The 27909-nt window shown below is 43.0% G+C and overlaps 1 protein-coding gene across 10 annotated transcripts in view; it reads right to left on the reverse strand.

The window, feature by feature from the left end:
- ttll5 (tubulin tyrosine ligase-like family, member 5) overlaps nt 1-27909 on the reverse strand; it is a 510221-nt gene that overhangs the window by 224558 nt on the left and 257754 nt on the right. For 9 of the 10 annotated variants that reach the window (XM_072271833.1, XM_072271823.1, XM_072271840.1 and 6 more), the window contains 8 exons: nt 27247-27410; nt 19905-20241; nt 19667-19787; nt 18352-18498; nt 15096-15190; nt 13075-13208; nt 8602-8667; nt 7034-7408 (listed from right to left, as the gene is read on the reverse strand). In XM_072271833.1, coding sequence (XP_072127934.1) covers nt 7034-7408; nt 8602-8667; nt 13075-13208; nt 15096-15190; nt 18352-18498; nt 19667-19787; nt 19905-20241; nt 27247-27410 — 1439 coding nt within the window. The remainder of the gene's footprint in view (nt 1-7033; nt 7409-8601; nt 8668-13074; nt 13209-15095; nt 15191-18351; nt 18499-19666; nt 19788-19904; nt 20242-27246; nt 27411-27909) is intronic. The other variant, XM_072271858.1, reaches the window with a different exon arrangement.

Here is a 27909-nt window from a genome sequence, read left to right on the forward strand (position 1 = left end):
TGTTTTCATAACCATCATCACTAAGGGGTGAGAAAATTGTGGTGGGTAGTTGGGGGGCCCAGCACAGGTGGAAACTTTTATACAACAAGTCAACTTCGCACAGCAATTGCCATGTAAACTTCTTTCACCCTAGTTTCCCAAGTCCAAGTCATTTCTGTAAGTTGAGAATGATATTAAGCAACATAGAGGCCTGGAGGTTGAAAATGTGAGTCCAGGCCAGGGACTGGAGGTTGAAGACCTAAATGTCAGCCAGTCCGAGAGTTCAGAGCTAAGAACTGGAGGTCTAGGGGCAGCCTGCCCTGGGGTTGGAGGCCCGTCTGTGTTTGTGATGGGGTGGGTGAGAAAGGGGCTGTCATCTTGTTTTGTTCTGTTGTCGTTGCAGTTGTTAACGTATGTGTTGTTCTGCTGAGCAATGTGGGCAAGCTATGTTAGCACTGTGTCACCATTTACACCTCAGACTTCAACTACTGCACGGAGTCTCGTCACCTTCAGAAGTTTTCTGATGACTCTGCCATAGTTGGATGCATCAGCAAGGGAGATGAGGCTGAGTACAGGGCTACGGTAGGAAACTTTGTCACATGGTGTGAGCAGAATTATCTGCAGCTTAATGTGAAAAAGACTAAGGAGCTGGTGGTAGACCTGAGGAGAGCTAAGGTACCGGCGACCCCTGTTTCCATCTAGGGGGTCAGTGTGGACATGGTGGAGGATTACAAATACCTGGGGATACGAATTGACAATAAACTGGACTGGTCAAAGAACACTGAGGCTGTCTCCAAGAAGAGTCAGAGCCGTCTCTATTTCCTGAGGAGGCTGAGGTCCTTCAACATCTGCCAGACGATGCTGAGGATGTTCTACGAGTCTGTGGTGGCCAGTGCTATCATGTTTGCTGTTGTGTGCTGGGGCAGCAGGCTGAGGGTAGCAGACACCAACAGAATTAACAAACTCATTCGTAAGGCCAGTGATGTTGTGGGGATGGAACTGGACTCTCTGACGGTGGTGTCTGAAAAGAGGATGCTGTCCAAGTTGCATGCCATTTTGGACAATGTCTCCCATCCACTACATAATGTATTGGTTGGGTACAAGAGTACATTCAGCCAGAGACTCATTCCACCGAGATGCAACACAGAGCGTCATAGGAAGTCATTCCTGCCTGTGGCCATCAAACTTTACAACTCCTCCCTTGGAGGGTCAGACACCCTGAGCCAATAGGCTGGTCCTGGACTTATTTCCTGGCATAATTTACATATTACTATTTAACTATTTATGGTTTTATTACTATTTAATTATTTATGGTGCAACTGTAACGGAAACCAATTTCCCCCAGGATCAATAAAGTATGACTACGACTATGAATGTGTGGTTATACTTGCAGGCTGCCCTATCACAACCTTGGGTTAAAGCAAACAAAACACTTTACTGTAGGTTTCCATGTACATGTAATAAATAAATCTGAATCTGAAGTTAAGGGCCAAATAATCAGCAGTCAACTCAGATGCCTGAGCTTGTGGACAGTAAGTAATCACTTTATTAATCCTGTCTATACCCTGCAAACAAATTAAGTTTCAAGAAAGGGCAATTTGAGGTCATTTTCTGAGCTTCTCTGAAGTGAATCTAGATCATGAATTGTGTGAATCTTTGGTCAATCTACGGTCAATGTTTGGACATCTACAAGATCCTCCTCAATTGAAATTCATATCTGAAATACTTAAATAAAAAAGGGCCAGGAAGGTCAGAGTGTGCAAGTCCCCAGCTAGACACACAAGTCATCCAACATTGCCAGTCAGAGGCAAAATTCAGTGAGTATTTAATGCAGCACATAATGGAAATTTTGTGCACAGTAATGCAAGAAGCTGTGTAGAGTATTGGACTCAGCCCAATCTATCATGGGCACATCCCTCCCCACCATCGGTGGTATCTTCGTCTTGCTGCGTCAAGAAGGCACATCCATCAGCAAAGATCCCCATCAGCTACCATCAGGCAGGAGATACAGAAGCCTGAAGTTCCACATCACCAGAAACAGCTACTTCCCTTCAAGGCGGCATCCAATACTAAGACACTCACTATCCAGGACATGTTCTTGTCTCGTTACAACCATCAGGGAGGTGGTACAGGAGCATGAAGGCTCAAACTCAACTCAGAAACAGCATTTCCCTTCTGCCATTAGATTTCTGAATGATCCATAAATCCATAAACACTCTCATTATTCCTTTTTTTTTGCACTATTTATTTTGCATTTCATAGCGATTTAATGCCCTCGCGTTGTACTGCTGCGACCAAAAAAAGAATTCCATGTCATATAAGACATTGCTAATAAGCCTGATTCTGATCATTCAGTTCTTGAGCCAACTGACAAAAACCTAAACACAAGATTTTAGCAACACTCTGACCACTGACCCCCTTGCACTAAAGTGGATTATTTCTTTTATTCTAGTTGCCTTTATTGTAAAAATTGTGTATAATTTATGATTTGCATGTCAATGCTGTTTACATGATGCTATGGGAGCGTGATGCTGCTGCAATAAGTTTTTATTTGCACCTGAGCACACGTGTACTTGGGCATATGACTATAAACTCAACTTTAACTTTGAACAGGTTTGGCAGGACAGGCCACATACAGGCTGACTACTGTTCTACTGGCTGGTTCTTCGTTAGTGTTTAGCAGTGTTAGAGTGGGGATTTTGAGGCCTTAGCTCCTCGAGGCTTCAGTGAGAGAAGGCAAAAAGCTGTAGAAAGATTCTTCTCTTTCAGTTTATTTGTTTCCTTCTTTATAATTAAAACAGTTAGAGCAGTAGGGATGCCATGCAGGATAGTTGAATGCTCCTCTTGCAGGATGTGGGAAGGCAGGGGGACCTCCAGCTTCTCAGACAACTTCACCTGCAAGAAGTGTGCCCAGCTGCAGCTTCTAACACTCCACATTAAGGAGTTGGAGCTGAAACTGGATGAACTCTGGATCATTTAGGAGGCTGAAGGGGGTGATAGATAGGACATATGGAGAGGTATTTACACCCAAAGTGAAGGACCCGGAAAACTGGGTGACTGTCAGGAAGGTGAAAGGAATTGAACAGCCAGTGCAGAGTACCCCGGTGGACATCCCCCTCAACAAAAGGTACACCATTTTAGATATTGTTGGGGGTATGACCTAGCAGAGGAAAGTCACAACTGTCAGGTCTCTGGCACTGAGTCTGGCTGTGTGGCCCAGAGCGAAGGGTGGAGATGAGCGGAATTGATAGCAAATTTGTTAGTTAGGAGAACAGAAAGGAGTTCTGTGGGTGCAAATGGTATGTTCCCAGCTGGTATGTTGCCTCAGCAATCTTAAGTGGGAGGGTGAACAGCCAGAGGTCGTGATCCACATCAGTACCAATGCATAGGTAGGAAGAGGAACAGAGTTCTGCAACGTGAGTTCAGGGCATTAGCTGCTAAGTTAATGGACAGGACCTCCAGGGTTGTGATCTCAGGATTGCTACCCGTGCCACATGCTATTGAGGTCAGAAACAGGAAGATCATACAGCTTAACACGTGGCTAAGGAGTTGGTATAGCAGGGAGGACTTCAGAATTTTGGATCATTGGGTTCTCTTCCTGGGTAGGTGGGACCTGTTTAGAAGAGACAATATGCACCTAAACTGGAGGGGAACTAATATACCAATAGGAAGGTTTGCTAGTACTGCATGGGGGTGGAGGGGGTGGGGGATAGATTTAAACTAGAGTTCTGGGGGATGGGAACCAGAGTGCTCGAACAGATAGTAGAGTGTTGTGGAGACAAATGTTGCTAAGACCTCTGACAAAGTCAGGAAGCAAAAGATTGAGCACGGTGCGACTAATGTCCTGAGTTGCGTATACTTCAGTGCAAGAAGTATTGCAGGAAAGGCAGGTGAGCTCAGGGCATGGATCAACAGATGGAACTATGATACTGTAGCCGTTAGTGAAACTTGGTTGTGGGAGAGGCAGGACTAGCAGCTCAATATCCCAGGATTCCGTTGATTAAGATGTGATAGAGCAGGAGGAAATACAGGGAGAGGGGTGGCATTACTAGTCAGAGAAAAAGTCATGGCAGTGCTCGGTCAGGACAGACTGCGGAATTCATCCAGTGAGGTTTTATGCACGTAACAGAAAAATAAGAAAGGTATGACCACATTAATGGGGCTATATTATGGACTACCCAACAGTCGGCAGAATTTAGAGGAACAAATTTGTAGAGTGATTGTAGACTGTTTCAAGAAACATAAGGTTGTAATAGTAGGTGACTTTAACTCACATATTGACTGGGACTCCCATTCTGTAAAAGGATGAGATGAGATAGAGTTTGTCAAATATATTCAGTGAAGTTTCCATAATCAGTACATAGAAGTCCCAACAAAAGAGTGTGCAATACTGTACTTGATTTTCTATCAGAAAATGAGACGGCAGGTGACAGAAGTTTGTGTAGGGAAACACTTTGCATCTAGTGATCATAATGCCATTAGTTTCAAGGTGATTATGGAAAAGGATAAGTCTGGTCCTCAGATTGAGATTCTAAATTGGAGAAAGGCCAATTTTGTTGGTATCAAAAAGATCTGGCAAGTGTAGATTGGGACAGGCTGCTTCCTAGCAAAGGCGTGCTTGGTAAGTGGGAGGCCTTCAAAAGTGAAATTTTGAGAGTACAAAGCTTGCAAGTGCCTATCAGAATAAGAGGCAAGCATAACAGGTTTAGGGAACCTAGGCTTTCGAGTGATATTGAGGCACTGGTTAAGGGAAAAAAAAGAAGGCACTTTGCAGGTATAGGCAGAGAGGAACAAATGAAGTACTTGAGGAGTATAAGAAATGCAAGAGAACATTTAAGAAAGGAATCAAGAGGGCTAAAAGAAAACATGAGGTTGCTGCAACGGACAAACTGAGGAGAATCCTAAGGGCTTCTACAGATATCTTACCAGCAAAAGGATTGCAAGGGACAAATTAGTCCTCTGGAAGATCAGAATGGTAATCTATGCATGGAACTAAAAGAGATGAGGGAGATCTTAAAAGCTGTATTTACTCAGGAGACAGACACAGGGTCTATAGAAGTGAGTCATGAACCCTATAGATTACAGAGGAGGAGGTGTTTGCTGACTTCAGGCAAATTACGGTAGACAAATCCCCAGAGGCTGGCAAAGTGTTCCCTCAGAACTTGTGGGAGGCTAGTGCAGAAATTACAGGAGTCCTAGCAGAGATATTTAAATCATCCTCCGTGACAAGTGAGATAGCAGATGATTGGAGGATAGCTAATGCTGTCCCACTGTTTAAGGTCTGAAAATAAACGAGGACATTATAAGCTGGCGAACCTGACATGAAGAGCGTGAAAGTAATTGGAAGGTATTCCAAGAGTATTTGGATAGACAAGGATTGATTAGAGATAGTCAGCATGACTTTGTGCGTGGTAGATCATGTCGAACCAATCTTATACTGTTTTTCGAGGAAGTTACCAGGAACATTGATGATGGCAAGGCAATGCATGCTATCTACATGAACTTCAGCAAGGCATGACATGGTCCTGCATGGGACGTTGGCCAACAAGGTTCAGTTGCTTGGCCTTTAAGATGAGGTAGTAAATTGGAATAGACATTAGCTCTGCGGGAGAAGTAGTAGATGGTTGCCTCTCTGAGTGGAGACCTGTGATTAGTGGAGTACTGCTGGGTTCAGTGCTGGGTCCATTGTTGTTTGTCAACCATATCAACGATCTGGATGATAGTGTAGTTAACTGGATCAGAAAATTTGAGGATGACGCCAAGGTTGGGTGTATAATGGACAGCAGAGAAGGCTATCAAAAAATTGCAGCAGGATCTCATCAGCTGGAAAAATGGGCTGAAAATGGCAGATGGAATTTAATGTAGACCAGTGTGAGATGTTGCACTTTCGTTGGTCATAACCAGGGTAGGTCTTACAGTGAGCGATAGGCACTGAGGAATGTGGCAGAACCAAGAGATCTGGGAATACAGGGCCATTATTCATTGAAAGTGGCAATACAGGTAGATAGGGTCATTAAGAAACCTATTGACACATTGGCCTTCTTAGATCAAAGTACTGAGTATAGGACTTGAGATGTTATGTTGAAGTTGTATAAGAAGTTGGTAAGGCCTAATTTGGAGTACTGTGTGCAGTTTTGGTCACCTACCTACAGGAAAAATATAAATAAGACTGAAAGAGTACAGAGAAAATTTACAAGGATATTGCTGAGTCTGGAGGACCTGAGTCATAAGGAAAGATTGAATAGGTTGGAACTTTAATTGCTAGAACGTTGAGGGGAGATTTGGTAGAGGTATACAAAATAATGTGGGGTATAGATTGGGTAAATGCAAGCAGGCTTTTTCCACTGAGGTTGTGTGAGACTACAACTAGAGGTCATGGATTAAGGGTGAAATGTTAAATGTTTAAAGGAAACATGAGAGGAAACTTCTTCATTCAAGAAGGCGGTGAGAGTGTGGAATGAGCTGCTAGTGCAAGTGATGGATGTAATTTAGATTTCAATGTTCAAGAGAAGCATAGATAGGTACATGGATAGAGGGCTAGGGTACGGGTGCAAATTTATGGGACTAGGTTTAAATGGTTTGGCATGGACTGGATGGGCCAAAGGGCCTGTTTCTAAGCTGTAGTCTTCTATGACCCTGTAACTCATGGATTAGGTGGCACTATATAAGAGGCCTTATGCTCCCAGAATATTTTCCATATTTGCAGCTTGTACTCTTTTGCACGTTGGTCTTTGTTTACGTGTAGTTTTACGTCAATTATAACGCATTTTTAAAATTTTTTCCTGTATATACCTGCAAAAAAGAATCACAAGTTAGTATATGGTAACAAAGTTGTATACATACTTGGATAATAAATTTACTTTGAACTTTGAGGCCCGTCAAAGAAACTTCCCCTTATAAAAGTCACCATCAATGGATGGTCAGAGAATGGTTGCCATATTTAGATAGGACATTGCCTTGTGCTCATTAGTAAACATTTACACAGACGGAAAGAGATCCAAGAGAAGAAATCCATGGGAGAGAGCTTTCCTTTGCCAGTTCTGCAGACACTTACCTGCTGTTGCTGAGTTTGGCCGTGAGAGTTTCTGGCTGTAGATCTGAGCCGCTGCCTGCAAGGACGATGGGGGCACAAGAGAGAGGCTATCGGAGGCAGATCGCTGGACCTTTCCCAGAGGCTGTAGAGGACGAGATGCTAAGGTTGCAGAGCCCACCCTGCGAATTGCTGAGCAAGCCCTGCTTCCTGCCTCGGCCTCAAGGAAGCTCGGATCCTGAGGTGAAATTGTGCAGGAGGCCAGCGGCAGGCTGCCTGCTGACTGTAAGGTGGCGTGTGGAGGATAAAGGTGATGAGTGGAAGAGCTTTGCACTAAGAGGCCGTTGTCACCTGAACTGTCAGAGCCACCAGAATCTCCCTCCTTGGGCACAGCCAGTCCTGTGGATTAGGAGCTAGAGTCAGATAACATGAAGCAAAGATAGTTATCTGTCTATAACCTCGAACCACATCCTGCCCAGCCAACTGTAATCTTTCAGTCCCTGCATTAAAGATCAATTAATTTAGAGTCATAAAGTCATAGAGCACCTCAACAGAGAAACAGGCCCTTCGGCCCATCTGCTATTCTGCTTTGTCCCATCAAACTATACATGGATCATAGCCCTCCATTCCCCTCCCCATTTTGCTTTAAAATATTCAAATAGACAGTGGTCCAAAGGCCCTAAGTAAAAGATATGCCTCATCTCTCTCCTAAACTGGGGCAGCAGTGTAACAAAGAAATAAGCATAATGCTATTACAGTGCCAGCGACCCGGGTTTAATTGCCACCCCTGGCTGTAAGGAGTTTGTATATTCTCTCTGTGACCATGTGGGTTTCAACTGGGTGCTCCAGTTTCCTCCTACATTCCAAAGGTTAGCAGATTAATTGGTCATCTGCGTGTCATTGTATGGTGCAGCTTGTTGGGCTAGTAAGGCTTGCTAATCATGCTGTCATCTCAGAATATTATTATATTATAAACAGGCATATCTTTGTTTTCAAACAATCCTCTGTGTATTGCCCCCCCCTTCTGTGAACCATGCACTCAGACACCCAGATAATAGTAAAGCTCAGTTTTAAAGAGCTCCACAATCTCTCACCATTTTGATTAAGACTTTATTCAGTATCCAATCCTCTATTCATACCAATGTCTGATCTTCTACACAGTCAGTTCATAATTTCCATAATAACCTTATCAAATCTAAATCTTCTGGAAATCTAAGTTCCAGAACACAGTCATTCCCTCTCCTTTCCCCTTCCTCGGGGCAGAAAATATAAAAGCTTAAGAAAACCCACCACTATGGACAATCTCCACCCTATTATCATAAGACTCTTGAATGAATGTCTTGTATGATATAGATGGACTCTTGCCCGCTCAATATACCTCATTGTGGCCCTTCCACTTTAATTGTTTGTCTGTACTGCTCTTTCTTTGTAACTGTAACACTTCACAGCTCAATGGTGAATATAATTTTTCTCAAGTTCCCCCTTCCCTTCTGTTACATTTAATGTTAATGACAAAGGGGGCAATCGCGCAAAGTAAAAGGGCCTAGTTCCAGAACCATTATCTGAGGTTGGTCAACTCAGTGTGTTATTACCTCTGATCGAAAGATGAGGTGTACCCCCAGTGGTTACGCTGGCTTTCACTGGAACGCTGCTGTAGGCTGAAGACAGAAAGATCAGAGAAGGATTCATTTGACAGTTTATCTCTGGGCTAAGCCAAATAATCATCCAATCTACAGTTGTCCTCCCAGTGTAGTGGAGACCATATTGTCAGCAGTAAGCAGTACATAATAAATAGAAGCAAGTGCAAGTAGATCATAATGTAATCTGGAAAGCAAGCTGATCTGGGGTGATGAGTAAGGAGAAGGCAGGTACTGCATCAATCTTGCCCTCAAGGAACAGTGCTGTAGGAAGGGCTGGGATGTTGATGGTTACTGAGTAGTAAGCAGAAATGAGGCTGTGGAAATAGTCCCTTTGGACTAATGAAAGCAGGGATGAGGGGGAATACCTGTTGGATGATGGCAAAGAGTTACTGTGAAAGTTGGTTGGGATGGAAGGGGAACTCCACTGTTGTTCAAGGACGGGGTTAATGACGTTAATGGGGTTGACCTGGTAGTGTAGCAGTTAGTGCAACCGCTTTACAGCACCAGTGATCACCATCTAGGATTCGATTCCCACCTTTATCTAAAAGGTGTTTATACATTCTCTCTGTGACTGCATAGGTTTCTTCCAGGTGCTCTGGTTTCCTCCGACATTCCAAAGGGTTGGGGTTAGTGAGTTGTGACCATGCTATATTGGCGCTAGAATAATGGCAACACCTGTAGACTGTCCTAAGCACAATCCTTGCTGATTTGATTTGGGACAAACAATGCATTTCACTGTATGGTTCAACGTACATGTGACAAATAAAGCTAGTCTTTATCTAAACTGGGATATCACACAACTACAGTTTCTGAGTGTCAGAACAGATCCTTTGACACATTGTGGGAACACAATGACACAGATTGACATAAAAAGAAGGCTCCAGAGAGAAAATGCTCCTTTTTCCAGGACATAAAACTCAGACCCCTCGTCTTAAATGGCCTTATTCTGCTCCTATGTCTTATGGTCTATGGTCTTATGACTAACACGGGGGGGTATAGTTTTAAGGTGCTTGCAAGTATGTGCAGAGAGGATATCAGGTGTAGGTTTTTCATACTGAGAGTGGTGTGTAGAATGCACTGCCAGCGACGGTGGTGGAGGCAGATACAATAGGGTCTTTTAAGAGACTCTTAGACAGGTACATAGATGTAAGGCCAAATTTGGAGTATTGTGTACAGTTCTGGTCACTGAATTATAGGAAAGATGTCAATAAAATTGAGAGAGTACAGAGAAGGTTTACTAAAATGTTGCCTGGGTTTCATCTCCTAAGTTACAGAGAAAGGTTGAACAAGTTAGGTCTCTATTCTTTGGAGCGTAGAAGGTTGAGAGGAGATTTGATAGAGGTATTTAAAATTATGAGGGGAGATAGATAGAGTTGACGTGGATAGGCCTTTTCCATTGAGAGTGGGGGAGATTCAAACAAGAGGACATGAGTTGAGAGTTAAAGGGCAAAAGTTTAGGGGTAACATGAGGGGGAACTTCCTTATTCAGAGATTGGTAGCTGTGTGGAACAAGTTTCCAGCAGAAGTGGTTGAGGCAGGTTCGATGTTGTCGTTTAAAGTTAAATTGGATAGATATATGGACAGGAAAGGAATGGAAGGTTATGGATCAAGTGCAGGTTGGTGGGACTAGGTGAGAGTAGGAGCTCGGCACGGACTAGAAGGGCCGAGATGGCCTGTTTCCGTGCTGTAATTGTTATATGGTTATACATATGGTTAAAAACAAAGGAACTGCTTATGGACTACAGGAGGAATGGAGACAGGCTAACCCCTATTGACACCAATGGATCTGGGGTTGATAGGGTGAAAAGCTTTAAGTTCCTCAGCATACACATCACTGAGGATCTCACGTGGTAGGTACATACCGGTTGTGTGGTGAAAAAGGCACAACAGCACCTGTTTCACCTCAAACAGTTGAAGAAGTTTGGTATGGGACCCTAAATCCTAAGAACTTTCAATAGGGGCACAATTGAGAACATTATGAAGATTTTTACTCCTCGTGTACATGAAGAACCTAAGTAATAAAGTCAATTCAATTTAATAGAGCTTAGAAAATTAGAGGGCTATGTGGTAGGGTAATTTTAGGCAGTTTCTAGAGTAGGTTACATGGTCAGCACAACGTTGTGGGCCGAAGGCCCTGTAATGTGCTATAGATTTCCATTTTCTATGTTCTAATAACTACTTGATACTGAGATAAAATAATCAAATTGTGTTTCTGAGTAACATTCTTCAACAATGTTGTAACATAATGTGTATATTATTGTGCATACATTTCACTAATGATCAAACAACTGTATGCAATGTCTGTCCAAAACTCTCACTTTTATGTTAGTGCAGTATTCGATCCCATTTGTGTCAATATTTAATATTGAAACTGATTTCCAATGGAAATTTCCAAGGTAAACACTTGACTGAAACTGCTGGTTGGTGCCAGCATGGCAACACTCAATACTTAAGGTGAGTTTGAGTAATGAAATTACAAAAGAATTCAAGGACAATTCAATTAATGATGCTGCAATATAACAGGTATTTGGGGGTGCATTACCTTGTTTAACTGTTACTCAGAAAATTAGCAACTTCAGTTACTGAAGAAACAAAATGATGAAACAAGAATTGGGTAAGAAGCTGCCTGGTGACCAAGTAGTGGAAGTGCTGCAGGAGAACTTCACAGTCCAGCGAGCTGCTTATATGCCCAACAGCAAGCAACAGAGAAAAATCAGTGATCCTACAACCAACGTACAACATTGCTGGGCCTTCATTCTTCCGAATATAGGAGAATGAAGGGTGATATTATAGAAGTGCTTAAAATTATAAGAGGCATAGATAAGGTGGTTGGTAATAGCTTTTCCCCCAGGGTAGGAGAGTCAAAACTAGGGGGCATAGATTTAGGGTGAGAGGGGAAATATTTAAAAAGTAACTTTTTCATCACTAGTGAGTATATGGAATGACCTGATGGAGAAGTGTTTGAGGCAGGTACAACAGTACCACTTAAGAAGCACTTAGACAGCCAAGTGGAGGGCAGGGCTTGGAGGGATACGAACCGAATGCAGAACACTCGGACTAGTTGGGTGGGCACCCTTGGTCAGCATGAACTGTTTGGGTTGAAGGGCCTGTATCCATGCCTAACTATGACTTTGATAAAAGCTCTGCAGAGTGCCACATCATGTTGTGAATAGTGGTGAAATGGAGAGGGCTCCTAGAACAATCCTACCCAGACAAGGCAGGCCCAGCATGCAAGTGTGAAGGACATAGCTGAACAGCTGAAGCTCTTGGAACAATATTCAGAATCAGAATCATGTTTAATATCACTGGCATATGTTGTGAAATTTCAGTGACAAATGTTGAGTGGGTGTTTCCTCTCAACTCCCTCCTGAGATCCCAACCAGTACGGAAGCCAATCTTCAACCAACTCCATTTAATCCATTTACAACGGGGAAGTGCTGAGAGCACCCTTGGCGGCCCAGAATGACCCTCCTTTATTGGACAATCATAGTCATACAGCACTACAGCACAGAAACAAGCCCTTTGGCCCATCAGGTCCATGTCGAATTGTTATTCTGCCTAGTTCCATCGACCTGCACCTAGACCATAGCTCTGCATACCCCCCCCCCATTCATACTTGCTAATATTTGACAGTAATGAACCAATTACAATAATTCCAATTGAAGAGTCAGGAGTTGCTTTGCATGCTGTTATTCCCATGTGATCTATTTACACAAGCAATTCCCGTTAATAAAGGGAGTTAATGGAACTTATAATTGAAGAAATTGGTACAGAAATTAATATGGAATAAGCTACTGCAGAAGCAGCACCCTAGTGTTGCAGCTCTGTAAAACTCTGGTTAGACCACACTTGGAACATTGTGCTCAGTTCTGGTCACCTCTTTATAGGAAGGATGTGGAAGCTTTAGAAAGGGTGCAGAGAAGACTTACCAGGATGCTGTCTGGATTAGAGACCATGACTTATGAGAATAGGTTGAGAGAGCTGGGGCTTTTCTCTTTTGGAGCCAAGGAGAATGAAAGTTAACTTGATAGAGGTTTACAAGATGATAAGAGGCACAGATTGAGTGGACAGCCAGAGACTTATTCTCAGGGCATATATGGCGAACACGAAGGGGGCATAACTTTAGAGTGATTGGAGGAAATTATAGGGGGAATATCAGAGGCAAGTTTATTTTATATACAGAGAGAGATATACAAGGAATGTTCTGCTCGGGGATGGTGGAAAAGGCAGATACATTAGGGTCATTTCAGAGATTCTTAGATAGGCACATGGATGAACAGAAAATGGAGGGCTATGTGGGAGGGAGAGAAAGATTGATCTCGGACTTGATTAAAAGATCGGCACAGCATCGTGAGCTGAAGGGCTGGTACTGTGCTGTATTGTTCTATGTGAAGTTTTCCTCATTTCCGCACTGCAGCTGCGTACCTCTGGCGGGTTTGCCATTAGGTTCCTCTGTACTAGTACTCTGGTTCCTGCTTCTGGTTTTAGTCCCAAGGAAGACACTGGCAGATCTGTTCTTGTGTGTGTAGATCGTCAGTAGTTTCTCCAACTCAATCTCACTGAAAATGAATTTCAAATAAAAAAGACATTGTGACAGTGACATTAACTTACAGCTGAGGCAATAATAACAGTGAGATCTGAAACAAAAACACACATAGCTGCAAATCCCCAGAGACCAGTTGTTACCCTGGGCCGTCCCCATTCCTCCTCTGCATACATTTCCTCAACAGTTGTTAACATCTCAGAGGATCTCTCCTGGGCCCAAGATATTGATTCAATCATGAAGAAAGCACACCAGTGGCTCTACTTCATTAGAAGTTTGAGGATATTTGGTATGTCACCAAACCTGATAAATTGCTGTAGATGTAAGACGAAGATAATACTGACTAGTTGCATCGTAGCTTGGTATGGAGGCTCCAATGCACGGGATCATAAGAGGACACAGAAAGTTATGTATTCAGCCAGCTCCATCACAGGCATAACACTCCCCACCATTGAGGACATCGTCAAGATGCTGTGCCTCAAGAAGGCAGCATCCATCATTTAGTACCCTCACCATCTGGGACATGCCCTCTTTTCATTACTACCATGAAGGGGAAGGTATAAAAGTCTAAAGCCCCGTACTCATTGATTTAGGAAATGCTTCTTCCCAACCACCAACAGATTTCTGAGTGGTCTATGAGTGCACACACTATTTCATTATTCCGTATTTTGGCATAATTTCTTGATTTTGGTCATTTATAGTGATTTTATGTTGTTGCACTGCACTGCTGCTGCAAGAAAGCAAATTTCATGTCATTGATAATAAACCTGATAAAGTTTACTATGCCACATTAGGCTATCCTGACTCAATCTGTCAGAGAAGTTCCTCTTGTTCTATTTATCTCCCTCCCTCACCTTCTCTGCTACTCATACTACTTTTTTTCTCTCTTTCTCGGTTCCAATGAGGAGTTCACAATCAGAAACACTATTTCTCTCTTCACAGATGCTGTGTAACCTGCCAAATGTTTTCAACACTGTTTTTATTTTTCAGATTTTCAGAATCATCAGTTTTGACTGATTTTTACCTTGCAGTATCTCTCTTCCTCAACCCCCATGATTTGCTATGTAGCCAACTGCCTTCCCTTCTTGGAGCCACCAGAGGCTGCAGCCACTGGTAATTGGAGCAACAACCTGTTTGAGAAACTCAGCAAGTTGAGCAGCATCCACAGAAGGAAAGAACATCTACAATTCCTTTCCCACAGAAGCTGCTTGAACTGCTGATTCCTCCACCAGACTGTTTTGTTGCTCCACCGTTCCTCTTGCCTCTGTGACTCAAATGTATCATGTACCACTCCTTCTGCCCAAGCACCATTAGCACACCCCTTGAGATCAGATGTCCCTTTGTCCCCACTGAGATTCCATGTGAACCGCAGCCTTATCCTGGCCCCCTGTGACATCCATCTCCCTTTCTCCTTGACAGCACTGCTGGTATGGAGTCAGGCATCAATCATATCTAACTGTAGTTCTATTTCTACCCAGGACCCACTGTCATCAGGCTGGGGAAGGATAGCTGAACTGAGCACATCAGCCTGTGTAATCTCATCTTTTTTCTTTTTTCCTCTCTCTATGCCTGCTTGTTTGTTGCTGGGTATTTTAATATTCTGATTGGAGTGGAGTGATGGACCATCCTTGGCCTTTTTCCTGAGACTGGCTTGAAACATTCAAAATCAGATCCTCAGGACAGAGATCTTTACTTATCAGTGTTATTAACACACTCCATTCCCCAAACTCTTCCAAAAGGAAACAAAGGAAGCTTCTTGGAGCTGAACCTCAGCCTGATTAGGATGAATGGCACATTCTCTCATCATGCAGAGGCTGCAAACTGAATAGTGTCTAAACCAGGAGACTGCATTTCCAATTCTCCATTACTCACAGTGCTGTCATGCATTTTCCAGCCCTCTCACCTGGCTTTACTGACAAATGCTTGGAATTCTTCCTGCTGAATGTAAGTCTCCAGATTCAATTCCATCTGGTTCTTCTTATTGATTTGATCTGTTTCCTGAATTGAAAATACAAAGATGGGTATGAACCAAGTACCCCAATTTTGTTGTGCAACTTGCTTTAGTGGATAATCCAAAGTCCCTGCTCTTTTCTTATCTTACCCACAGCTTCATTTACAAGTGTCTATGAGTTCAAATCCCACTCGATGACTTGGGCATTCAACCCAGGCTGACTCTTTCAGTGTAGCATTGAGTGAGTGCAACACTGACAAGGTTGCCTGCTACTGTATGGGACCCTAACACTAGAATCAGGGTTAGGATGTGCTTGAATGCTTCTAAAAAATCCCCTTAACCAAAAACCAGGTGTTGACTGGTATGTCTCCTTCAGAAAAGGGTTTAATGTTCATTCTGTGGTTTTCCCTGTGTTTCAGCAGAAAAGGATTGATCACGAACCATCTTCCCCTCTATGGACTCTGTCTGCACATCACTGCCTCAGTAAAGCAACCAGCATAATCAAAGACCCCACCCATCGCAGACTTTCTCTCTTCTACATCTCTCCCATTGGATGGAAGATACAAAAGCCTGAAAGCATGTACCCCCAGGATCGGGGACAGCTTCTATCCTGCTGTTATCAGACTCTTGAATGGACCTCTTGCTTCCCAATCTACCTCTCTATGATCTTGCACTGTTATTGATACACATTGCACCTTTCGGATAGCTATTACATTTTATTCTGCATTGTTATTGTCTTACCTTACTCAAGTTCAGTATACTGTGTAATAATTTGATCTCTGTGTAAAAAATCCTACCTCCTATACTTTCCTCCAATCACCTTAAAATCATGCCTCCTTGTATTAGCCATTTCCACTTTGAGAAAAAGTCTCTGGCTGTCTACTCAATCTATGCCTCTTACCATTTTTACATCTCTATCAAGTCACCTCCCATCCTCCTTCACTCCAAAGAGAAAAGCCCAAGCTCACTCAAATTTCCTCATAAGATATGCTCTCTAATTGAGGTAGCAGCCTGGTAAATCTCCTCAGCAAAGGAATCAATTATAGCTGATTTGCATCATAAATTAAATGAGTTCCATGTCCCCCAAAACCTTTTCAACATGTTGCATTGTCCCTCAGTTTGATTCACCCCTAGTAACCTTTTGGGGGGGGCCTTCAGAGTTTCATCTACTTTGTGAAGGGAAAAAGTGGTTGTCAATTCCATTCCACAGCAACTTGTTTTAATTTTAAAATCACTCAACCTCCACTAGGGGAATTCCTATGTCTCTGCTCTTTGTGATTTTTATACATGATTTGGATGAGGAAGTGAAAGGATGGGTTAGGAAGTTGGAATTGTGAATAGTGTGGAAGGTTGTTGCAGACTACAACAAGACATTGACAGGATGTAAAGCTGGGCTGAGAAATAGCAGATGGAGTTCAACCTGAAAAAGTGTGAAGTGATTCAATTTGGAAAGTTGAATAGGAAGGCAGAGTACAGAGTTATTGGAAAGAATTTTACCAGTGTGATGAACAGCAGGATCTTGATATTCTATCCATAGATCCCTCAAAACTGCCATGCAAGTTGATAGGGTGGTTGAGAAGGTACATGCTGTGTTGGCTTCAATTAGTTAGGGACTGAGTTCAAGAGCTACAGTGTAATGTTGTAGCTCTATAAATCCATGATTCGCCCACAAATGGAGTATTGTATTCAGTTCTGGTCGCCTCATGTGGAGGGTACAGAGGAGACTTACCAGGATGCTGTCTGGATTAGAGAACATGTCTGATGTGGATAGGTTGAGCAAGCTACAGCTTTTCTCTTTGAAGCAAAGGAGAATGAGAGGTGATTTGACAGATGCGTCAAGATAATAAGAGGTATAGATCAAGATGATAGCCAGAGACTTCTTCCCAGGATAGAAGTGGCTAATATGAAGGGCATAATTTGAAGGTGATTGGAGGAAAGTATATTGGAGGATTTCAGAGGTAAGTTTTTTTTATACAGAGAATGGTGAGTTCGTGGAACACCCTGCTAGCATGGTGATAGAGGTAGATACCTTAGGGGCAATTAGAGGACTCTTAGATAGGTACATGGATGAGAAAAAAAATGGAGGGCTATGTTGGAAGGAGGGGTTAGATTGGTCTTACAGTAGAGTAAAAGGTTCGCACGACGTCATGGAGCCAAGGGCCTGTACTGTGCTGTAGTCTCCTATGTGCCATGTACAGTGGATTCCAGTTAATTGGGCCATCAATTAATCAGGGCAGCCACTTATTTGGGACAACTCTTTAAAAATAACTAATCAAGAAAATAGCCAGGACTTCTGCTGTTCATTTAGGACACTATATCACTTAATTGGGACTGGAGACCATTGCTGAACAGTTTCTAACTAGCATTAGTCACGTGTACTTGCACGGCCATTAGATACTACATTGTGAGTGATACTACATTAAAGTGAACAGTTTTTAAAACACGCCAGTTACATGTGTTTCTGTTCAAAAAGCGGTAATTTTTGTCACATAGTTGCCAAGAAATAAGCAGGAAGGCAATTTGGAACTGTTTTGCTCATTGAAGTTTTAAGTACCGAGACTTAGAGATGCCAGTAATGGCTAGGAGTGAAAATGAAACAATTTTACAACTTCAGCAAATTAGGAACTATGATTAGGAACTATGAAGAATTTGAAGGTAACGACCATCATCTTGAATGTTACAATGAAAATGAGAATTTGGAGGCTGTAATCTTCAAAGCATTGTATGAAGGCACTCTTATCTGGACTAGGTTCTTATGCTGATTTTTTCATTTACAGTCAATCAAAAAAACACAGTAGAATACACTGGACAAATTCCTCCAACACTAAATATTATGAACTAATACACAGATTTAAAGTATCTAGTAATAATGGTAGTGTTCAAATTAGTTTTTAACTTCATTTAAATGCAGAACTTTTTACTCAAATTAAAAGATAGTTTGTATTTTTATACCCTTTTAAATATTTTAACTTTGATAATAAATGTACTTTGAACTATATTTCTAAAAAACTTCGGCTAATTGGGGCAGCAGCTTACTTGGGCCAAAATGTACTGGTCTCAATGTGTCACAAGTAATAGGAATCCACTGCATTCTATCCAATCTTGGAACAGTTTTCAGAACAATTATTAAATTTGCCTTCAACCCTTCACCATAATGCAGCCTGATTTTGCAGCTGTAATTGCAAGGCTCTGGCCATATACCCCTCACCTTACTATAGCAATGGATAAAGAGCCCTAACTGCTGAGCCAGAATGTATCTCCGTTCAGAAACTGGGAGTTGGCTGCTGGGTAGGGCTATCGGCACAGTTTGCTGAAAGTTGCTGGCTGCTCGCTTCAGGAATCTGATCACCAGCTCCTGCAAGGGAAACAGACAAGGGGCTGTCACTTGCAGTCAGGGTTCAATGATAACATTCCAGACACCCCTTTCTGCCCACTGCCCTGGGGAATACTCGCCATCTTATCTCACTGTCAATATCAATTCTCCAAACACTGCTTCAGTTGTACCACTGCATCACTAACTTAAGGCTAACGAGAATCAGTAGAGAATATTGCTTGCATATTTTGTCACAGAATACCCTCAGCAACAGAGGAGATTGTTGAACAGACAGCAGTTACGGGGAATAAAGCAGAAATAGCACAGAAAGTGTAAGCAATAATTTGAAGATCCATTTCCACTACAGACAATACTTGCTATCACATTGCCTAATCTAGCACTGCACCCTAGAGATCAGGTTCAACAATCCAGTCCTGTGTGTAGCGTTTAATTTGTTCAGGCCACATCTACATCTCGAGCAAGATTAGCATTTAGTGCCCATCTGTAATTACTCCCAAAATGGGAGGTCATTTGACAGAACAGTTATGAGGAATCACAAATAGGACAGACAAACTAAAGTTGGCAGATTTCCTGTCCTATGAACCAGTCACGTTTATATGACAATTAGGGTTCAATTCCTGCCACTATCCGTAAGGAGTATGTACGTTCTTCCCTTGCCCACACGGGTTTCCTCCAGGTGCTGTGGTTTCCTCCCACGTTCCAAAGACATATTGGTTAGTGAGTTGCGGACATGCTACGTTGGCGCCGGAACATGTGGTGACCCTTGCGGGCTGCCCCCAGCACATCCTTGGGCTGTTTTGGCCATTGACACAAATGACGCATTTCAACATTTCGATGCACACATGACAAATAAAGCTAACCTTAAATCTTTTTTCCTTTAAAAATATCTAATAGTTTTATGGTCACAAAATATTTATGGTCTTTTTAATTCCACATTTTGTTTTTGAACATGCATTCTCTAGCTGCTATGGTGGGATTTTAACTCATGTATTTGGATCAACAGTAGAAGTCTCTAGACAATCAGCCCACGTTTAATCACGGTGTTGTAAGGATGAAGGAGTTCCACCACACACAGGAAATGTTTCCTATGGCTCAGGGTATGAAGTAAGGAAGTGTTCCCCAGTTTCTTTGGTGGATTCCTGCTCATTAACCACAGTCTCTGTTCACTACCAGTATACTGCTCATTTACCATCTGCTCTTCATCCTGGTCTGTATGCAAGGTGATTTTATTTTGGCCACAGCACTCCCTCAGCAGGCGAAGCTGTACCCGGTGCAGGTAGGCAGCAAAGGCTAAGCGAGCCTGCACCTTGCTGTGGAAACAGATGACAGAACAGCATATCAGTAGTTTCAAATGCACCACCAGGTGTTCATATCTTGTTGTTGGACTGTTTTTAGGATAAATAAATTCACACATTATAAGTACCAACCTTAGATTGCCTCCTTGCTGTAGAATCTCGAGAAGGTTGGCCCTGGCTTTATCCTTGCTTTGGTCCTCTTTGGTCTGTGTCCATGCCTGGCCACTGCTGAGTAATCGGTCGGTAACTACCTCCTGCCTCAGAGCTCTCTGCTGCTTTTCATCATTGATTTTTTGTGACATTGGTGCCTTCTCCAAACCTTTTGGATTGCGAACAAGTGAAGAAACTGCTGCTTCACACGCTTCCTCCTCAATCACAGCTTCCTCCTCCTCCTCATCCTCATCCTCCTCCTCCCCAGCATCACACTCTGAGCCACATGATGAAGCAACTGGAACCGCGTGTGAAGATCCTTGGATTGCAGAAAGTAATGGTGATTGGTTTATTACAGTCACATGTACCGAGATTCAGCGAAAACTTGTTTGTGTGCCATCCAGACAGATCATGCCGTACATAAGGTTCATCAGAGTTTGAGGAAATTTAGTCGGTCACCAAAGGCTCTAGCAAATTACTACAAATATACCATAGAGAATACTCTGACTAGTTACATCACTGTCTAGTATGGAGATGCCAATGTACAGGATCAGAAAAAGTTGCAGAGGATTGTAGGCTCAACTAGCTCCATTATGGGCACTAGCCTCCCCGCCACTCCACCACCACCACTACCACCAAAGATATCTTCAAAAAGTGATGCCTCAAGAAAGCGGTATCCATCATGAAGGGCTGTCACCATCTCAGACATGCCTCCTTCTGATTACCAAGGAGGTGCAGAAGCTTAAGACTCAACACTCAACCTTTTAGGAACAGTTTCTTCCCTTCTACCACCTGATTTCTGAATGGTCCATGAACTCATGAACACTACCTCAATATTTTGCTCTCTTTTAGCACTATTTATTTATTTTCATATATATCCCTATTATAATCTATTGTGATTTTTATGTATGCACTGTACTGCTGCCACAAAACAACAAATTTCACGACATCTGTTGCGGTGTGCTGGGGCAATAGCATTAAAATGGGTGATCCCAACAGGCTCAATAAACTGATTAGAAAGGCCGGCTCTGTAATAGGAGTCAAACTAGACACACTGGAGGCTGTGGAAGAACAAAGGACCCTACAGAAAATCTTGGCAAATCTGGACAATGTTTCTCACCCTCTGCATGCCACCTTGGCTGAACACAGGAGCACTTTTAGTATAGACTAAGACAACTGCGCTGCTCGAAAGTGCCATATGTGTCATAAAGGGGCGTGGGGAGCGGACCCAAGTGCAGGACACAGACACGGAGGTAACATTAACAGAAGTGTATTTTAGTAATAGTTTCCAGGAAGGCCGGAGAGCGAGGATTAGATGCTTACATGGACGTAAACATTGGACAACAAACTGGAGGAACCTGGACTTGGACTTGGTCACGGAGCCTGGACTCAGACGCGGAACCTGGACTTGGACTTGGAACCTGGACTTGTACTCGGATGCGGACGCAGAACCTGGACTAGGACTTGGACACGGAGCCTGGACTCGGACTTGATTTGGACACGAAGCCTGGACTCGGACTTGACCTGGACACGAAGCCTGGACTCGGACTTGACCTGGACACGGAGCCTGGACTCAGACTTGACCTGGACACGAAGCCTGGACTCGGACTTGATTTGGACACGGAGCCTGGACTCAGACTTGACCTGGACACAAAGCCTGGACTCAGTCTTGACCTGGACTTGGACTTGGACTTGGACGCAGGACAACAAAACCAAACAAAGACAGACAATTCGTATCTTGGCTCAGAGCAGCGGCAAATGGCCTGCAGAACTCTGCTGGACACGAGACAACAAAACCCAGCAACAACAGCCAATTTGTATCTTGGCTTGGAGGAGGGGCAAATCCTCAGCTGGACGAGACGACAAAACCCAACAACGACAGTCAATTCGTATCTTGGTTCGGAGTAGCGGCAAACGGCCTGCAATCCTCAGCTGGACTCGAGACGACAAAACCAAACAAGGACAGACAATTCGTATCCTGACATGGGGTAGCACATGAAGCGGCAAATGGCCAGCAATCACTTGGTTGAACATGAAGAAACAGAATTTCCGAAGCAGCCCCAGGCACCGAAGCCACTTAGAATCCACAATTCTCGGCGGCCCGGAACATGCATTGCCTCACTGGCTGCGGTGTGACGGTCCAGCACTGAGTAGATCTAAACCAGCGTTTTTATGCTGCCGGTTTGGATGAGGATCAGGTGCCCTAATCAAGGAGCCCGGTAGAACACGGGGAAAAGGAAATTAACTGAAATGAGGAGTCAACAGACTGGACCGTGACAATATGAGGTCCTTCTTACTCTCGGTCATTAGACCCCCTCCTGTTAGACTGTTTGAGGCAACTTATTTTTTTTTCTTCTTACTTCTCTTCTAATATTTTTGTATCTGTGCACTTGTAATGCTACTGTGACACTGTAATTTCCTGTGGATTCAATAAAGTATCTATCTATCTATTAAACCTGATTCTGATTCTAAAAAGGAAAAAGCAATTACAGAATGCAGAGGACTAGAAAAAATACAAAAATTACATTCCTGTTTATGAAAAGAGAGAGAGAGAGAGAGAGAGAGAGAGAGAGAGACAGACAGACAGACAGACAGACAGACAGACAGGCAAAAGACAGAGGCTGGTTAGTCTGACCTCAATGGTCAGTAAGATTTTAGAGTTCATTATTATGGATGACATTTTGGAATATCCAGGAGAGTGAGGTCAGCATGATTTCATTAAGGGGAGAAATTACCTCACTAATCTGTTGGAATTCTTTAGTCCAAGCACTATAAAGTATGTAAAGGCTTGGGCTTCTGTCCCATCACAACCACCTGCAGCCAGACCATTGCCTTCCATATCCTGCTCATCTAGGTACCTATCCAAATTTCTCTTAAATGTTATATAATTCAACCCACATCCACCCTCTTCGCTGACAACTCATTCCACACCCTCACCACCCTCTGAGTGAAGTACCCTCTTAGGTTCCCCTTAAACATTTCACCTTTTACCCTTATCCTGCAACTTTTAATTCTAGCTTCACACAACTTCAGTGGAAAAAAAGCCTGCATGCATAAGTCTGTAAACTTCTATAAGATCTTCCCTCATCCTCCTACGTTCCAGTGAATAAAGTCAAACCTATTCAACCTTTCCTTATAATTTGGGTTCTCAATTCCCATCAACATCACTGTAAATTTTCTCTTTTAGGAGGTAGCAAGCAGGTAGACAAAGGCGGGTCAGTGGATGTTGTTTACTTGGATTTCAGAAGGCCTTTGATAAGGGGTACCAGATGAGGCTACTAAACAAGGTTGGAGCATAGTACTGGAGGCAAGGTGCTTGCATGGATGGAAAATTGGCAAAATGAAAAAAATCAGAGTGGGGTTGATGCTGGTGACTAGTAGAGTTCCACAGGTGTCAGTGTTGAGACTGCAACTTTTCCCTGTAGACGTTAATGATCTGGGTGGAGGAACAAATGGCTTCAGAAAGCTGGAGGAATAAATAGTTTGGAAGAGGCAGGTAGTCTGCAGAGGACTTGGATAGGCTGGGAGAGTGGACAAAGATGTGATAGATGGAATACAATATCAGTAAGTGCCTGGTTATGCACTTTGGAAGGAGGAATAAAGGTGTAAGCTTTTGTTACAAGCCCTTTCCCTCAATAGTAATGATCAGTTCAGCACAGAGAGAATCCGTAATTTCTGACAAGTACCTTTGCTGGCTCAGTTCACAAACACGTGAATTTACACAACTAAATACTTGCATGCACATCAACTATGTTTCCTTGAAACTCCTTGAACAGTCAAAGAAGAGAAAAGGAAATACTGGGGAAAAGGAGTCTATATTGGTCAGGTGTTCCTCTTGATCCTGAAGTAGTCTCCAAGTTTCTGACATGGGGTCATCCACTTCTGCGACTGTAAATGCTCCTGAAATCCTCCATTCTTATTTAGTTATTTATTTTTTCCTATGATGTTTCAATTTTGTTGGCTCAAGATCATGACTGATCTGTGCCAGCTTCTGATTAGAAGTGGCCCAAGGCTACAAGCAATATTGCTTTATGGCTCTCTCTACAGTCTTGTGTTTTAGGTAATTCCTTTTGTTCTTCCCAACGCAGGCTGGTTCAAACCAGTTCACGCAGGTCACCCTAACACTGACCCCAGCCGACCAGATAACAGCTTGTTCCTTTGGCAAGCCTGCATTTTGCATAATAAAGAGCTTTTTAATCGGAAATCAGGTTTATCAGATCATCAACAGAAAACATTGTGTTCATGTTCAGTTGCTCTGATAGGTTATCCCTGAACCTGTTCACCAAACAGCTCACAAAACGGCAGCTGCAAGGACAGTCTCACAAAATGGCTACCTCCATTCCTGCAACCACATTGCAAGAACAAAGACTTTTGCATTATATGTTTCCACTGTCCTTGCCTCATTTTTGTTCACTGATCTGTAGATTTTAGTTCTATCTGGCCAACACTATTTTCTTTTGGGGACTGTTTTCTAAATATTCAGAAATCAGAAGTACAAAGGGACTCAGGGGTTCTAGTGCAGGATTCCCTAAAGATCAGCTTCCAGGTTGAGTCAATTAGCATGTAAGCATTCATTTCAAGAGGGCTAAAATATAAAAAGCAAGGATGTAATGCTGAGGTATTGGTCAGACGGCATGTGACCAATTTTGGGCAATCTAAAGAAAGATGTGCTGACCCTGGAGAATGACCAAAGAAGGTTCACAAGTCACTTCTCGTCCTTCTTTGTTCCAAAGAGAAAAACCCTAGTTTGCTCTCAAATCCAGCCAGCATTCTCGTAAATCTCCTCTGCACCCTCTTTAAAGTTTCCACATCCTTCCTCTAATGAGACAAACAAAACTGAACAAAATAGTCCAAGAATGGTCTAACCAGGGTCTTATAGAGCTACAACATTACCTGGCGGCTTTTGAACTCAATTCCCCAACAAATGAAGAGGAGCATACCATACGCCTTCTTAACCACCCTAACAAATTGTGCAGCAACATTGTAAGATCTGTGGATGTGAACCACAAACTGCCCCGGCTCTCCACATAGCAATGAATTTTTCCATTAACCTTGTACTCTGCTGTCAAGTTCAAAGCCTGTTTTCCTTATTCAAATGGACACCAATGAGACCCTAGACATTATAACAATGTGTCTTGTGCCATTCTTCCTGTTCTGAGATGACAGAAGGTTTCTCCATTTGAGTATTCTAGTTTTTCAGAACATCTTACCTCAGAGGCTACAAATGTCCACTGACAACAATGTATTCAAGACCAGGATGAACCGATTTACGGACACCAAAGAAATCAAAGGCTAAGAGGATAAGGCAGGAAGATGGATAAGAAACAAGACTATGGTAGCCTCATGGCAAGCGTAATGCTTTACAGTGCCAGCTGTAAGACTGGGGTTCAATTCCAGCTATAAGGGGTTTGTATATTCTCCTTGTGACTGCATATGTTATATCCAGATGCTCTGGCTTCCTCACACATTCCAAAGACACACAGGTTAAGATTAGCTATTTGTGGGCATGCTTTATTGGCATGTAAGCATGGGAACACTTGCAGGCTGCCCCCAACACATCCTCGCTGATTTGTTTTGATGAATTGAAACAAATTGAATTGACTTTATGACTTACATGCTTCATATACACGAGGAGTAAAAACCTTTACGTTACATCTCCATCTAAATGTGCAATGTACAATTTATAGTAATTTATAATAAATATTATGTTCAGCAGGACAGTCAATATAACACAGAAATACAGTTGCATCAGCATAAACTAAGCAAGCTGATGGCCTGGTGGAAGAAGCTGTCCCGGAGCCTGTTGGTCCCGGCTTTTATGCTGTGGTACCGTTTACCGGATGGTAGCAGCTGGAACAGTTTGTGTTGGGGTCACTTGGGCCCCCAATGATCCTTCAGGCCCTTTTTACACAACTGTCCTTGTAAAGGTCCTGAATAGTGGGAAGTTCACATCGACAGATGTGCTGGGCTGTCCGCACTACTCTCTGCAGAGTTCTGTGATTGAGGGAAGTGCAGTTCCCATACCAGGCAGTGATGCAGCCAGTCGGGATGCTCTCAGTTGTGCCCCTAAAGAAAGTTCTTAGGATTTGGAAGCCCATACCAAACTTCTTCAACCGTCTGAGATGAAAGAGGCACTGTTGTGCTTTTTTCACCACACAGTTGGTATGTAGAGACCACATGAGATACTCTGTGATGTGGATGCCGAGGAACTTAAAGTTGTTCACCTTCTCAACCCCAAATCCATTGATGTCAATATGCTAGCCTGTCTCCATTCCTCCTGTAGTCCACAACCAGCTCCTTTGTTTTTGCAACATTGAGGGAGAAGCTGTTTTCTTCTCTGTAGGCTGCCTCATTATTATTTGAAATTAGGCCAATCAGCGTAGTGTCATCAGCAAATTTGATTAGCAGATTGGGGCTGTGGGTGTCAACACAGTCATGGGTATACAGAAAGTAAAGAAGGGGGCTTAGTACACAGCCCTGAGGGGCACCTGTGTTGAGGGTCAGAGGGAGAGCGGTGAGGGAGCCCACTCTTACCACCTGCCAGTGATCTGACAGAAAGTCCAGGATCCAGCTACACAAGGCAGGGTGAAGGCCAAGGTCTCTGAACTTCTTGTCGAGCCTGGAGGGAATTATGGTGTTGAATGCTGAACTGTAGTCCAAGAACAGCATTCTCACATAAGCATCCCTCTGTTGATCGGTTGTGTCAGTAGGCAAATTGTAGGGAGTCCAGTGTGGGTGGTAGTATGCTGCAGATGTAGTCCTTGACCAGCCTCTCAAAGCATTTGCTTATTATTGAGGTGAGTGTGACAGGACAGCAGTCATTCAGACATGGTCTTTATAGGTACTGGAACACTGGTGGATGTTTCACTGTATGTTTTGATGTTTAGATGCACACATGACAAATAAAGTTTTTTTTCTTTAAGACCCATCTTGATCATGGTGAATAGCAATATTGAATGTTGGGGCTAAAGGCCAACTCTTGCTCCTGAATTTTGGTATTCTTGTTATTGTACTACTTTGTGCAATACCATGAATGTTTTCCGTTGTGTATTTGTGCAAAAGCAAAATCAGTGCAGAAAAGTATTGTATAATTTTATGTATAGTTAATGTATTGTATAAATTTGTATTCTGTTTGTTGTCTATACCTTCAGTGCCTGTGATGCTGCTATTTTCATTATACCTGTACCTCACCGTACTTGTGCACATAACAATAAACTCGATCAGACTAGAATGTTTAAGAGGCAGTATATTGCAGCATTTTGCTTGTTGGAGCTTATAGGAAGACAAATTGAGACTCATTGGAATTTTTTGTTGGAAGACTGACCTGAGTCTTTATCCTTGGACATTTGCAAAGTCACTCGGTACTGCTTCCGTCTCCTTGCTTCCAGGGACAGAAGTTTCCTCTCATATTGCTGCAGATGCTTCTGACACTCCATTTGGAGAACCTCCCGTCTACGGTGGCTGTGGCTGCTTTGTGTCACACCATTGCTGGAAAAGAAAGGTGAAAGGGAATAACATTCATAATTCGAAGAAACTCTAAACACAAAATAATCTGCAGATGCTGGGGTCAAAGCAACACTTACAACACGCTGGAGGAACTCAGCAGGCCGAGCAGTATCCATGGAAAAGATCGGTCGACGTTTCGGGTCTTGACGAAGGGTTCCGGCCTGAAACGTCAACCGATCTTTTCCACGGATGCTGCCCGGCCTGCTGAGTTCCTCCAGCGTGTTGTGAGTGTTGCCTTGAAGAAATTCTAGTCATCTCATTATAGGAAGGATGTGGAAGCTTTAGAAAGGGTGCAGAGAAGATGACCAGGATGTTGCCTGGATTAGAGAGCATGTTTTATGAGGATAAGTCAAAACTGGGGCTTTTCTCATTTTAGCAAAGGAGGAAGAGAGGTGATATCCTCTACATCTTATGACAGAGGTGTATAAAGTGATAAGAGGAATAGATAGAGGCTTACCCCCAGGGTGACAATAGTTAATAT

The sequence above is a fragment of the Mobula birostris genome, chromosome 1, assembly GCF_030028105.1.
Source record: "Mobula birostris isolate sMobBir1 chromosome 1, sMobBir1.hap1, whole genome shotgun sequence".
Classification (NCBI taxonomy): Eukaryota; Metazoa; Chordata; class Chondrichthyes; order Myliobatiformes; family Myliobatidae; genus Mobula; species Mobula birostris.